This window comes from Eptesicus fuscus, chromosome 11 (genome assembly GCF_027574615.1).
Source record: "Eptesicus fuscus isolate TK198812 chromosome 11, DD_ASM_mEF_20220401, whole genome shotgun sequence".
In the NCBI taxonomy this organism is placed as follows: domain Eukaryota; kingdom Metazoa; phylum Chordata; class Mammalia; order Chiroptera; family Vespertilionidae; genus Eptesicus; species Eptesicus fuscus.
This window is the reverse complement of record NC_072483.1, coordinates 47,407,482-47,423,238: the sequence shown is the minus strand read 5'-3', so window position 1 is coordinate 47,423,238 and position 15,757 is coordinate 47,407,482. Positions and strand designations below refer to the sequence as shown.

General features: G+C 42.5%; 1 protein-coding gene across 1 annotated transcript in view; it reads right to left on the bottom strand.

Annotated features, from left to right (window-relative positions):
• Window positions 1-15,757, bottom strand: part of MYO3B (myosin IIIB) — a 357,251-nt gene that overhangs the window by 208,912 nt on the left and 132,582 nt on the right. The window contains exons 9-13 of the mRNA XM_054723043.1: window positions 9,868-9,970; window positions 8,683-8,799; window positions 8,061-8,165; window positions 5,584-5,667; window positions 4,562-4,764 (exon numbers count right to left, since the gene is read on the bottom strand). Coding sequence (XP_054579018.1) covers window positions 4,562-4,764; window positions 5,584-5,667; window positions 8,061-8,165; window positions 8,683-8,799; window positions 9,868-9,970 — 612 coding nt within the window. The remainder of the gene's footprint in view (window positions 1-4,561; window positions 4,765-5,583; window positions 5,668-8,060; window positions 8,166-8,682; window positions 8,800-9,867; window positions 9,971-15,757) is intronic.

Here is a 15,757-nt window from a genome sequence, read left to right as displayed (position 1 = left end):
CTGTAATCTAGATGTCTCTACTTGCCATTTCTCACTCATTTGTTCACTAAACTTATAAACTTATTGAGTGCCAATCATGGCAGGCACTGCACCAGATGCAAGGGAATCCAGGCCCTTTGGAGTTCCCCTTCTAGTGATGGAGCTAGATGACTTAATAAGGAAACTTGTGATGAGGACTTTGAAAGAGACAAAGGAGGGGCTGAGATTAAGAATAACTTGTGGGATAAGGGCTACTTGTGTCAAGTCAGGGGAAGGAATCTCTAGGAAAATAACACTTAAACTCTGAAGCATGCAAAGGGGCTAAAAGGAGCTACAGAGAGAAGGGAAAAGCATTCCAAAGAGAGGAAGCAGCATATACACAAAGTCTGGGAGTGTGATACCCACGCAGGTCCAAAAGAATGCTAGTGAGAAGGGGGTGGGCAGGTAGGCAGGGCCCGCCAACACAAGGAGTTGTTAGGCCATACTGGGGATTTTGCTGATTAATCAATTAGAATTATTTGACGCGCTGGAGTCAGGGTGCACTGTAAGTGTGTGACATGAGTGCATTTATGTTGAGAAAAATACACTCTAGCTGACAGATGAAGACTAGGTTGTAAGAGTGGCTTAAACTGGGTAATGACCCTGATGATGAAGTACAATATAGCTTAAAGATATGTTTTGGAAGAATAACTAAAAAAAAAAAAAAAAAAAAAAAAAAATCAATCCTAATAGAACGAATGAAGGCAGTGAGGAAAAGGGACCTGGAGTCTACCTCCCAGGTTTCTAACACAAGCATGTGGTGATGGTGGTGTGCTTTATAGGGCTTTATGAAGCTGTGTGCCTGGTATGAATGTCACTTGTTCTCTAACCTCTGGTAAATGTGCTGGCTTTGGCTCATCTGTCTTGGTCTTATCTTCCTATAGTTTCCTTCTTCTTCCTTTTTTTTTTGCAGCTACCTCTAGTTACAATTCTTTCAAACTTTGCCTACCAATATCCATTCCTAGCTTAATTTCAACTTGATTTTTATCATGTATCAATCAGGATTAGCTTAGTTCTGTTGCAATAACAAACATCCCAAGATCTGAATGGCTTAACTCAACAAAGATTTACTTCTTGCTCAGAGTACATCCACTGAAAGCCAGCAGGGAGGGGTGGTGGGGAGGTTGTGTTTACCACAGTCACTCCTGGGCCCAGGCTGATAGAGCAGGCATCAACTTGTACTTTGCCAGAGCTCTGGAGGGTCTTTGCATTAGATGCTAATTTGCCAGAATTGGTCATGTGACCACATCTAGCCACAAGCTACCAAGAAGGGGAATCCTATTATGTGCCCAGAAGAGGACAGAATCAGAAGGTCAGCTGAACAGGACTTGCAAAGCTGCCATCTCCTACTCATTCAATGTGTCTTCAGTCTATTTTACTCTTTAAGTGCTATCACATGGACCAAATTTAATAATAATAACCTATGATTTATTAAGTTTCAGATTTATATGTGGTATATAACATATCTTCTCATTTAATTCTCATAACAGCCCTATGATGTCAGCTTTAGTATGCCTTTTTTGCATATGAGGGAAGTAAGGTATAAGGATATTTATATTAATAAATAATATACACAGTAAGAAATAACATAGCTGTGACTGGAACTCTTCTCACATAATATTAGCAAAAGACCACTTTATATTTGAACATAGAAAACTGGAGTTTCTACACTGTCAGGAGTAGCTCCCTAAACTTTAAAATCACCCTAATTTTGGGAGAAATAAATGAGATACCTCATAAAATTAATCAAGAAGCCACAGGGAAGCTAAAATAACTCTAACTCCATCCTTTCGCTCATTTGTTTAATTTTCTTCATGTCAGTCCCTATTTTGTGAGAAAACTGCAAGTGTGTGATAGAAGAAGATGCTTGGATTCTTAACCTAGAACAAGTCCTGTGGATTCTCCTTGCACATATCTCTCAGAATCATCAACTCCTCTCCATCTCCATCATCTCCATCATCTCCATCTCCATCTCCATCTCCATCTCCATCTCCATCTCCACTGCTACCATCTTAGTCCTGCCCAACATCCTTTCACATGGATTTGGCAACAGTATTCTAACATCCTCAATGAAATACTTCTCCTCCAATCCATTCACCCTACTGAAGCCAGAACAGTCATTTCTAAATGCTTGTTGGGTTTTGTGACTCCCCTTCTTGAAAACATTAAATGGCTTCCAATTACCTTTAGAATAAAGTTCAGAAGAATAACTGCATTTAGAATAAGGTTCCTCAGCCTGGTTCCAAAGCCCTGCATGAGCTGGTCTCGGGCTCATCTTTCCTCCTCTCTCCCTCTGAATCCCCCACCTCATTGGCTAACTCCCAGTGAGCCTCAGGTCTCAGATACAGTGTCACCAATAGGGAGGCCCTTTCTTCTTGGACGAGGTCATGTGCCCTTCCTTCTCCTGTTTTGCCTTCACAGCACCTTACTTGTACATTGCTTCCTGGTACTTAGCACAATTGTTCTGCATTTAAGATCCTCCTTGGGCTCCCCAATCCCCATCAACTCCAAGCTCCATGAATATTGGACCTTATCTATTTTGTTTACTCTTGCAACCCCAGGAGGGAGCACAGCCCTGGCATACAGCAAGAATTCAATAGATAATTACTGTACAACGCATGAATGGAGCCTGTTCCTGAGGAAGTCTGGTGTCCTCCAATAGTAATCTAATCTAATAATAGACAAATATGCAAATTGACCATACCTCCGACACACCCACAAGCCACGCCCACAAGCCACGCCCACCATCCAATCAGAGCGAGCATGCAAATTAACCCAAACCAAGATGGCTACAGCCACAGAGAGCAAGGTTTCCTAGGTAACAGAGGAAGCCAAGCTTTCTGCCAGCCGTTGCAGGCCTAAGCCTCCACTCAAGCTACAAAGTTTCAATTATAGAAGGTAAACAAATTCAAACAAATGGCGGCAGAATGGAGCTTGAGAGAGCAGGCCAGGGTTGCCGGTGGCAACAGGGGAAGCAAAGCTTTCCGCACACCCTGGCTGGGCTCACCTGCTTAAGGCAACAAAGTTTCAATTATAACCCCAACACAATGGCTGCGGCCTCGGAGGGAGCCCCAGGCTTGGCTTGGCTCCGCTCCAGGCTACAAAGTTTCAATTGTAGAAGGAAAATAAATTCCAGATACCAGGGCCTCCGCTTGGGTTACCAGGGGGCGTGGCCGGCCTGCAAACCACCACAGGCCCCTCGCTCAGGCCGCCCCACACCCCAAGGGAAACCCCACCTGATCTGGGACGCCCTTCAGGGCAAACCAGCTGGCCCCTACCCCTATACCAGGCCTCTATCCTATCTAATAAAAGAATAATATGCAGATTGATCATCACTGCAACACACAATATAGCTGCCCCCATGTGGTCAAAGATCCTGCCCCCATGTGGACACAAGATGGCCACCACAAGATGGCCAGCAGGAGAGGGCAGTTGGGAGGCACCCGGCCTGCAAGGGAGGGCAGTTGTGAGGGATCAGCCCTGCAAGGGAGGGCAGTTGGAGGTGATCAACCCTCCAGGAGAGGGCAGTTAGGAGTGACCAGGCCGGCAGAGGAGGGAAGTTGGGGGCAAACAGGCTGGCAGGGGAGCTGTTAGGCATCAATCAGGCTGGCAGCGGAGTGGTTAGGGGGTGATCAGGCTGGCAGGCAGAAGCGGTTAGGGCCAATCAGGAAGGCAGGCAGGCAAGCAGTTGGGAGCCAGCAGTCCTGGATTGTGAGAGGGATGTCCGACTGCCCGTTTAGGCCCGATCCCACTGGGATCGGGCCTAAACGGGCAGTCGGACATCCCTCAAGGGGTCTCATATTGGAGAGGGTACAGGCTGGGCTGAGGGAGAACCCCCCTCCGTGCACGAATTTCGTGCACCGGGCCTCTAGTAATAATATAAAAAGTGGCTAACTCTGATAACATGTACCATACTGGGTACTTTTTAAAGGAATTTCATATAAACAAACTATTAATCTTCACAGCAAACCCACGCGGTAGGCTCTAGTATCATCTCCATTTCACAGATGAGGCACAGAGAGGTTAAGTGACATACCCAAAGTCACACAGTAACTATCAGAGCCAGCACCCAAACCCAGAGCAGTCCATGCTGTTGAGCACTATTGCTGTCCTGCTCTTCTTAAAAGAAAATAGTTTTTCCTCTCTCAATCTAGAGGAAAAAATTGACATGTAGAATATTCTCAGTACTTTTTTTTAAGACAAGTTCAATTTTAAGGGGCCTAATGATTTTTAAAAGTATGCGCAATGTTGTTAAATTCTACCTGGTATAACCAACTCAGGAGAAATGGGTATATCTATCCCAAAGTACCCCCACCCCAGCCCTTTGTACTCTGCTTGTAAACATCATTTCAGTTAGAAATCACAATTTATCCTTTGCTTAAATAATTCTGTGCTCCTGAAGAGGGTTGGGGGAGGGAGGGCTGGGGAAACCATCCTAGCTATCAGGATGCTAAGAACAAGAGTAAAAATGCAGCAACTAAAATTCCCAAAGCCTCCTGGTCTGCATTGCAAAGCAAAACCAGCAATAAAATAGTGCACCTACACTGCCTGTTTTACAACTCTGGACTTTTCAAGGAGATATTCAGAGATTCTTGCTCCCATCACAGCTCCAGTTGGTGTAAACATCATTTCCAGATATTTTCCGAAGCGGCTGGAATTGTCATTGATGACCGTGCATGCATTTCCAAAGGCTTCCACCAGGGAGTTGACTTGCAGAATTTTCTCTCTCAAGGTCTGATTATGGGCCTGTGCCAAACAGAGAGCAGTTACAAGGAGCCTCCAGAAACACTAACCGAGCAATTTGCCAGGCATCCTTCCCTGCCCATAGGATTCACATTATGGATATTTTTGAGAAGAACTTCATTTGGGGAAATTAGCATCAACCTCCAGCATTGTTTTCTCAGATGAGCAACTTGCCAGTGTGTAGGCATCAGATGACGCTAGATCAGTTTTTATGACCAGCACACTTCACTTAAAATCCTTGACAATTAAAATGCCTAAACCATTTAGAAACAAGTTTAAATAGAGAGATCCCATAACTTTTTTCAGTCATCCATTATAATATTCATAAACCTCATCTGTAACAAATACTCCTTAAATTCTTTCTTGGTCACATAATACACTAATTCTGAGCATACGTAACTGCTAAACCATTTCTAAGTCATTTTTTCAATGTTCATTTCACCAAGCTGAAATTTTTTATTTTCCTCAACTTTTGCTTAAAGATTCCTACTTTCCAATCCTTTAATCACCTTAGTGGCTTTCCCAGATGCTGTTCCTAATGTTTAACCACTTTTACTACTTAATGGCTGTTTCTATTATATTAAAAATATAAAAAATTAATTGCCAATAATCTAGTAAATTTGTGCTGGCATTATTTTTCTCACTACACGAAAGAAAGATGGCATGCTGACATCTTAAGAGCCCTAGCTATCAGGAGGCAAACACACTAAAGAGGGAATGTTTTGATACAAACCCTAAAAGACAACAAAAATGGTATTTCCATCATTTGGAAAATTGCTGCAGAATCTTGTAGCCACAATACATAAAGCAGGTGGTCAGTACCTTTCCCAAGAAAGTCAAATGCTGGACAATCAGGTGGGCGCTTTCTGTCTTCCCAGAGCCACTTTCTCCACTGATGACAATGCACTGACACAGAAAACAAGAGTGTTGGCGAGGAATTCACAGCACAGAAAGCACCCTGTGTGTTTAGCTATGGTTTTCATAGAACATCCACCACTGTACACCTTAATTTTTTACTCAGCAATATACCTTTCCTTTTCAAAATATCCAGAGCTTCTTCAACCTTTTCATAGCTGCCTGCTGTTCCACTGTGTAGATGTACCATAATCTATTTAACCAGTCCCATATGGATAGATACTTGGTTTTTTTCCTTTTGTTACTATAAACAATATTGCAATGAAGAACTCTATACATAGGTCATTAATAATTATATGTAGGTTCATCTATAGAATAAATTCCTAGAAATGGGGTTATTGCATCAAAAGGTAAATGCATTTGCATATCTGATGGATAGTACCAAATTGCTTTCCTAAGGATTGCACCAATATATGAAAGTGCCTATTTCCCTATAGCCTCACCAAACAAAGTATGTTGGACTTTTGCCAATATGATAGGTTTAAAAAAAAATGGTATCTCATGGTAGTTTTAATTTGCATTTCTTTTATTAGAGGTTAGGTATCTTTTCATATGTTTAAGGTCATTCATACTCTCTTTTTGTGACCAGTTCATATACTTTGCCTATGTTTTTGCATTGTTGGTCTTTGTATCATTCATTTCTAGGAGCTCTTTACATATAAAAGAGATTAGTGGATACAGTATAATTTAAAAAACCATACATTTGGTTTTTGTCTCTGGTTCCTGGTTCAAAGCTTCTAAAACCCTCAGAATTTCCTGAATGGTAGGAGTGACAGGAATATCTTTTGTTATTCACAAATAAGTACTTTTCAACCAAACCCAACTGCTAACCAAAGTGGTTCAAGGTGGGGCTTCAGGATGGGGGCTGGCCCCCAGAAAGACCAAACACATGATTAGAGGGTGGGCACTTTCAGCCTCTCCATCCCAACTTCTGGGGTGGAGAGAGGGGGTCAAGATTGAGTGAGACATAAACACTCTGGATAAAGAAGATTCAGAGAGCCTCATTCTGATGTGAACATGCTGAGGTGTGGGGAGGGGGGCGTGCCCAGAGAAGGCATGAAAGCTTTGCAACACCCCTCCTCCCCATATCTTGCCCTCTTCATCTCTTCCATTTGGTTCAGTTCCTGAGTTGTAACCTTTATAATAAACCAGTATACATAAGTAGTATTTCCCTGAGTTCTGTGAGTTGTTCTGTGAGTGAAATTTCAAACCTGAAGGGGATTGTGAGAATCCCTGAATTTGTAGTCAGCCAGGCAGAAGTGTGGGTAATCTGGAGAGCCCATTTGCTGCTGGCATCTGAAATGGGGACAGTCTTGTGGACTGAACTCTGACCCTGTGATGTCTGTGTTAACACTGGATGTAGTGTTAGAACTAAATGGATTGAACTGTTGGACATCCAGTTGGTGTCGGAGAATTGGCTGGTGTTGGAAAGGTACACATTTGGTGCCAGAAATGATGCCAGAAAAAAGACAACATGGTAGGGCAACTTCTTAACTTGAGTAACACATATATCTCTCCATTTATTTCCTCTCGGTGAAATCTATGGACACTCCACAAGTCTCTGGGAAAAGTAAGAATTTGGAGAAGCCAAGTTTCTAACCTATGGTGAATCCATGTGTCCATGTACTCCATTTTGTAATTTGCACTGTTATAATTTCATCTATTCCTAAATAAATCCAAAGCAGGAACTTCACAGATCTCAGGAAATATATGCATAAAAACTCTCTTGTCAAATTTCCTCACGAAATAAGGTTATTTCTATTTTAAACAAAATAAAGTCACAAAGGAAAACACATTGAAAGTAAAGGAAGGGTCCAAGGTTGAATAGGCCACCACTCTGAACTGGAGGTCCAGCAAGTTCAAACACATGGGTTAGCTTTGTGTTTAACTAGCATTGAGTGCAAGGTTTGCTCAGTATTTACCAAATCCATCACAATTTCTCGGCAGCTCAACAGTGTAGTGCCTGGCCACTGACAACCTATGAGCAGTATTTCATACAAAAAGGACTGGACCGTGAACATTCTGAGACCTAAATAGGAATGAATTTCATTTGTCATTCTACATTCTCTTTTTATTACAATCATTGCACATCACTAGGTTTCTGTTAGCTCTATGTCTCAGATTCACATTAGAAATATCCTTATTACATTGAAAATGTGTGCTCTTGACAAGACAGTTTCATGTTTCTTGAGAAGGGTTTTCATGTTCTGCTGCTCTGGCTTCACCACTGTCCCTGTTCCACCAAGCTACTATTTCATTTCTCATTTCCTTGAGCCAATACCAGCAACCAGAATGGAGCGTTTTCTGGAAGACTTAGGAGCTGCCGAGGAAGATGGAACACATTCTACTGTGTGACTTGGTAGAGAAGGAACGTGAGTTCTTACCTGGTCTTTGCTGGAAGTAACCATACATTGGTAAGCAGCATCTGCTGATGCAAAGATGTGGGGGGGATTTGAGGCACGTTTCACCCCATGATAAAGTCTGGAAAACTGAAGAAAAGATAATTAGTTTAAAGGACGCTTATACTACTCCACTGGACCTTCTAATGCTCCAGTACCTATTGCCATGACACCAAGGCTTTGTCACTTATTTGGGGAACTGTAGCATCAGGAAGGCTGTAGAATCTACAGGCCTGAGTTCAAATTCCAGCTCTTTGCTTACTGGCTTCATGAGCTCATGCAAGGGAGTGACCCCCACTATGTTAAGTCTCCTCACATACCAACTAGGCTTACTAATAGTGCCTGTTTCCCAGGGTTGTAAGAAGTAAATGAGGTAACCCAATGCCTGCAACTAGCACTAAATGAATGTTAGCTATCATTGTTACATCTTGCTTTAAAAAGTTCCCCAAAATGTAAGAATTCCATCTGTGTTGCATTATTATCTGTAGTTTGGGATAACACCCCTAGGGGGGGCATAGTTTTATTCTCACTTTTTCCTTCTTTTCATTTTCCCTTGTGATTATTAATTTCCTATTAAGAAGCAACATGTTCTTAAAGCATCGCTTACCTGTGGAGAGTATATGCTTAGATTCTGGAAGGGGTTTAAGGCAATTAAGATGTCGCCGACATACGTGTAAATGAGCAAGTCCACATAACGCTCCTGCAACTGGTGAATAATTGTGTCCTAAGAAGAGGATAAATGGCATTGAGAGTAAACATCATTTCCAAAAGGGAGAGACTCCAAAAATAAAAATAAATATCCTTACAAGAATATAGGGTGTCCCCAAAATGTATACACACACTTTGAGTAAATATAAAGGCAGTGTTTATTAAAATACATTTCATTTTCAAAATTGAGTTTTAGCTGTTACAATGTGTATACATTTTTGGAACACCCTATATTTTCCTCTAAAAGATGAAGGTAGTCAATTTAAAACATACAGTGACTCTAATGATACTAAAAGCCGATATCTGTCTTGAAAAAAGAAAAAAATAAGAATATCTGAAAGAATTAGGCCCCCTGGGACTTGCTAAAAGACATTGAATATCCAGCAAAGGTTTTATTTGTTATTATGAAAAATGTATTTCACCCAATCAAAATTCTCTATTTAGAATTTGATTTAATAGGTCATTCCTATTGATAAAATGTAGACAAAATAGTAACTTTATTTCTAAAAGCACTGCACTTAAAATTTATGCGGTGGGAATATAGAATTGTACACTTTTATAAAATACTTAATGTTTCATGCATTGCAGTTAAGGGTCCCCAGAGGTAGAATCAGGAGAATCAGGTCCAGTGCAATTAACAGCTCTATTAAACATGCATATTTTAAACGGGGATTATCACAATTTTCAAATTGGGAACTCAAGCTATATTAACTTCACCATTTCCCTAAGTGAAGCTCCTCTTTATGAAGACCAAACAACCACCTTCATCTAAGGGTTAAACTGCATTTTTTTTTCTAAACAGAAAAACATTTTTGAGCTCATATAACACAGTCACATCTACAACATAAAGAGCTTCATTGGAAAAAAATCTAATCCTTTTCTCATCATCATTTAGGACATTTCAGGGACTATAAATAACTGTGCAGGATGTCACAGCAACCAAATACACCCTGAGCTTCACCAAGGCTACGCAAGCAATTAAACTTTCAAGCGACAACAGGAGAATAGGATCTAAACAGAAAGATCAGACCATTCACACAAAACAAATGTCATCTGTGAGAATTATCTACTAAATGTTTAGTACCTCATCCAGAACTTCTAGATTGACCAAATCATCCTCAAGGCAGTATTTTTCAGCATCTTCCACATGATAGGGTCTTCTGGTATGCATCCTTTCACGCCTGGAAGTTTATCCAAAGAATATTAGCACTAAGACAGTGAATAATGTAGCAGGAAGGAGGCAATGAAGATGTCTCATTCACAGTCTCATCCCATGAAGTCTTATCACAGAGACTTCAGAGAAAGGGACAGGAAGAGCAAGTCCAGTCCAGGTCCCCACGTTCTCTCCCTGTCGCTGTGGGACTCCCAGGGCTTAGTGAGCTCCAGAGCTCGAGCCTTTCTTATACCACAGTGGGAAGCATTACCAAATGGGTCCACCCACTACTTCTATCTGCTTTTCTCCAGTGCCAATCCCAGCACTTTTTTTTTTTTTTAAATATATTTTATTGATTTTTTACAGAGAGGAAGGGAGAGGGATAGAGAGCCAGAAACATTGATCAGCTGCCTCCTGCACACCCCCCACTGGGGATGCGCCCGCAACCAAGGTGCATGCCCTTGACCGGAATCAAAACTGGGACCTTTCAGTCCGCAGGCCAACGCTCATCACCAATTTAAATTTCCTTTAAATTCACATGCTCCACCTAGTGCCTTACTTGAGAATAGCATTTATTATCAATCTTTGCTGAAGAATTCCTTGTTTAATGTGAAATTTACAGACTTCCAACTAAAAGATACTTGGGTTGATATTCCAAAGCTTAGAGGAATGGAAATACATATAAACAAATAGATAAATAGCAAAAGGCATTCTATTAAACCAAGAGTATTGCTCTGGATGGTGTGGCTCAGTTGATTAGGCATCTTCCAATACACTATAAGGTGGTAGGTTCAATTCCTGGTCAGGGCATCTATCCAGGTTGCAGTTCAATCCCCTATCATGCATGAATGGGAGGCAGCTGATTGATGTTTCTCTCTCAAATCAATGTTTCTCTCCCTCTCTCTAAAATTAATAAAACATATCCTCATCTGAGGATTTAAAAAAAGAAAGCTTGGCAGTGTTGCTCAGTGGTTGAGTGTTGACCTATGAACCAGGGGGTTGTGGTTCAATTCTGGGTCAGGGCACATACCCAGGTTGTGGACAGCTTCCCCAGTAGGGGCGTGCAGGGGGCAGCCGATCAATGATTCTCTCATCATTGATGTCTTTATCTCTCTCTCCCTCTCTCTTCCTCTCTCTAAAATCAATTTTTTAAAAAAATTTTTAAAGAAGAAGAATATATGGTAAGGTAAATTCCATATTACTTTGTTCTAGATTTCCTATTTGTTTTTATGAAGCTGTAAATATGTTGCCTGCCAAGCCTGGTTTCTCAGACAAATGGAGTTTTGGGGGTTCAAGTTTAGAGACTCTAGGAAGAAACTGTGGGTTGGACTGGTTCCCGGAGTGTGGGGTTGGTATGGTGGTGGGTATGGTGCTGTGTAGGGCTGACCTTTGTTAGGTTTTAGTGATCAGAAAAGGAGGAACTGGTGTCTGAGTCCCTGGTTCAAGTGGCAACAAGGGCAAGGCTGAAACATCAAGTTCAAGGAAATGGGTGGAGAGTAAGAACTGGCTGTGAAGAGTGGGTGACAGAGGCAGAAGCTAACTTCTATGTTTGAACTGATACAGAATGATATTGACAACTATTATATGACAAGGAGAAATTCTGAGATGTCCTAAATTAAATTACAGCAGGCTGGAGGGGTGGAAGGGAGAGACAAGAGATGTTCATCAGCAAACAACTGCAGGCTGAGACCAACAGAGACTGATAACATTCCTGAATGTATGTTAAAAGTGTGAATTAACCTCCAGGTGGCTATTTCAGCAATTATCTAAAGAGAATAGCTGAGTAACTGACACAGGGCCACTGCATCTTGTTTATCTTGAATGAACTTCCAGACTATTGCCCACAACCAATCCTGGAGAGCAAACATTTTGTTCTATGGACTATGCACCTACCCAGAATGAGCCCCACTTCAAATTCCATACTACTTTTTTTCTGGATTTCCTACTTGTTTTTATGAGGCTCTAAGTATGTTGTCTGCCAAGTCTGGTTACTCAGACAAATGGAGTTCTCCCACCCCTTTATCTATAGCCAATATAAATTCTTTCAAAACAATGTATATGTTCCTTCCCCAAATTTATGCATAAGAGTGCCTGTCAACTCCAGGATGGTGGACACACTGTCTTCTCCATCTACCCCTGCTGCTGGTGGTTTAGTCTGCATGCCCCCAGGACCTGGTCCTTTTTCTGGCTAGCATATCACCCAATAAATTCCTTTCTTTTAGAAAAGTTTTAGGCCATAAAAGTTTTTTTGTTTGTTTTACTTGTATTTTGTCCAGAAGTGACTCCTTAATCCCTTAGCCTCTTCCTGTTTGTTGACTATGCCTGTGGAAGCAGTGACTTCCATGTAGGAAGGTCAAACCAGGGCTGCAGGAGCTTCACCTAGGTGTAGCAGAATACAGTCTTCCCTCTCCCACAACTATGATGAAGAACAACATAATATAGAAGGAGGCCCTCTAAATCATAACTCAAGGATGGGATGGAGCCAAAATCCTTTAGCCTAACAATGACAGGGGATGTGCTAGTGAGAGGCTAAATTTTGCACTAAGAAATGCCTGATGGTCTTTTAGACAGTCAACCTGTGGCAGTATAGGCCACCACTGCCTCATTCTTCCAAACTCAGGATCACAGCCATCCCCTCCAGCCAAGAGTAGAACTGGAATGAGTTAAGAATGACTAACACAGGTTCCAGACACAAAATCTGTTCGAGCTGGCGTGGCTCAGTGGTTGAGCATCGACCTATGAACCAAAGAGGTCATGGTTCAATTCCCAGTCAGGGCACATGCCCGGGTTGCAGGCTCAATCCCCAGCATGGGGCATGCAGGAGGCAGCCGATCATTGATTCTCTGTCATCATTGATGTTTCTACCTCTCTCTCCCTCTCCCTTCCTCTCTGAAAAAAAGAAAAATTATATTTTAAGAAAAACTGTTGGGGATCGATAAAACAAAGGTAGAGAAGGAATAAGGAGTCCAGGCTTACAGGTGGTAGCCCTCAAGACCAAGACAAAGGCTCCTGTGGGCATGGACAGAGCTCAGGGACAAGCTGACACATGGATAGATCAGAGAAACCACTCCCTTATCAACACACGCAATGGGTTCCATATAGTAAAGAAAATGTTACTCAAAATTGGAGATAGAGTACTACTAATAGAACAAAGTCAGTGATGTTGCATATTTCTCCCAAATCCTTATTTCCAGTTCGTTATACCCTTTAATAACAGCGTTGATAAAAGAGAAACTTTTATTTGACTATCCTATCTAATAAAAGAGTAATATGCAAATTGACCGTATCTCCACTACACCAACAAGCCACGTCCACCAGGCAATCAGGAGCGAGTATGCAAATTAACCCAACCAAGATGGCTGAGGCCACAGAGAGAGCAGGAGGCTTGGCTCCACTCAAGGCTACAAAGTTTCAATTACAGAAGATAAATAAATCCCAGATACCAGGGCCTCCACTTCGGTCGCTGGGGAGTGTGGCCGGCCTGCAAACCACCACAGGCCCCTCACCCAGGCCGCCCCACGCCCCAAGGGAACTCCCACCCTGATCCAGGACACCCTTCAGGGCAAACCAGCCGGCCCCCACCCGTGCACCAGGCCTCTATCCTATCTAATAAAAGAATTATATGCAAATTGACCATCACTCCAACACACAAGATGGCTGCCCCCATGTGGTCAAAGATGACTGCCCCCATGTGGACACAAGATGGCCGCCACAAGATGGCCAGCAGAGGAGGGCAGTTGGGAGTGATCAGGTCAGCAGAGGAGGGAAGTTGGGGGTGACCGGGCCTGCAGGGGAGGGCAGTTAGGGGTGACCAGGCCTGCAGGGGAGGGCAGCTAGGGGTGACCAGGCCTGCAGGGGAGGGCAGTTAGGGGCAAACAGGCTGGCAGGGGGGCAGTTAGGCATCAATCAGGCTGGCAGGGGAGTGGTTAGGGGGTTATCAGGCTGGCAGGCAAAAGCGGTTAGGGGCAATCAGGAAGGCAGGCAGGTGAGTAGTTGGGAGCCAGCAGTCCTGGATTATGAGAGGGATGTCCGACTGCCCGTTGAGGCCTGATCCCGGTAGGATCAGGCCTCAACGGGCAGTCGGACATCCCTCGAGGGGTCCCAGATTGGAGAGGGTGCAGGCTGGGCTGAGGGACACCGCCCCCTCCTCTCCCCCCTGTGCATGAATTTCATGCACCGGGCATCTAGTAACTATATAATCATGGACCTAGAATGTGAAAACAATGGCAGATTATGAAGGCCTGACACCATTTCTACTGAAAGTGCAATACGGATGGAAATACATAATTTTAATTACATCATCATCAATTATTTTAGACAGTATTTTATATACCCACCTTCTCTAGACAGCAAGAATCAGTGGCACTAGCAGAAAATTATATATGAATTTTTTCACTCAGTTATAGAGAGACATATATAGATGTAGATAGTAATTATAACAGGGTGTGGATTTATTTCTTGTCTGTTAGAACAGGAGGATATTTAATCTCCTATGTGTCAAGCATCTTCAGCACTTGATGAAGTTTTCATTCATTAGTCATTCATTTACATAGATGCCCAGGAACCCATCAGTGCACGTAATATGGGGTTGGCGGTGCAAGCACTCACACTCACGTTTGCCAGTAAAAGAGGAAGTGAGTGAGGCAGGCTTACTGGGAAAAGCTTGGCAGCTATTACAGTGAGAAATCTGTTTTTAAAGGTCACTGCTGCAGGGTGAAAAGAAATCAGAAAAGCTGAGGTCATTGTTTTAATCAGCCTCAGGCAAACTGCAGGGGTAGAATCAAAATCCATTCAACAGAGCAGAAAACAAATCAGCAACTTAATTCTTCTACCAAGTAATAGAGCAGACCTTTGGCATTTAAGAATTTAACATTTGTGGTTTCAGCCAGTCCCAAGCCACCTGCAGGGGAATGACATGCTGGATCTTGTAATTTTACAGAGGCTTGCGGGTAAGTACATGATGGGAGGTTGGAAGGCAGGAGGGGGTCCCAGGGCAGCTAACCCAGCACCTTCCCTACCTCCATGCTTCTTCCAGACAGTGGTTGGGCTCTTCTCCCACTAACTCTTGTGAAGTGATGATATATTTATATATATATATATAAAGCATGCTTTCACAGTTTCTCTGAACTGTAATGGTGACAGGACATGGCAGATGGTGTCAATGAATTCAGGAATTTGCAAAACTAGTTTTGGGGAAAAGGTCTTTGTCAAGGTCAAGGAAATGGAAGCTGATGTAAAGGACAAGGCCAAATTGCTTAAAAGCATCTCAGACAGGTTCAGTAAAAATGAAGCCCCAAACTATTCACAGAATTTTAGGGCTGTTTTAACCTCATTTGAGAGAGTAAGCCTTGGATACATAACGTCTCTATTGTACCTGAATCAAATATATGCTATGGCAAAAATTATAAATTACTGGAAAAACAAAATCCAACAGTTTTACTCAAACACTATAATCAGCAGCAGCAAATGGCATCAGATCTCAAATAGTACAATGTCACCATATATATATATATTTTGAAGTGGAACTGGATCACAGCCAATTTTTCTTTCCAAAAAACTGCACCACTCAGAAGAGCTAGGATGCTTCCACCCAGGAGAGGTGAAAGGGGACCCATCACCCAACCTCTTCCTCATGCACAGTGCAGCCTCTGCTCTATTGTGAACAGCAGATGATTCTTAGCCTTATTCTTGAACACTCCTTATCTCCTTATCATAACTGAAATGGACCACTTCCCCATAATGCTCTTGCCCTGGCTCTGTCTTCCATCCACTTGAGAAGGCTAAAAGGCTAATTCCAATGTAACCCTGATGTTTGGGGGGA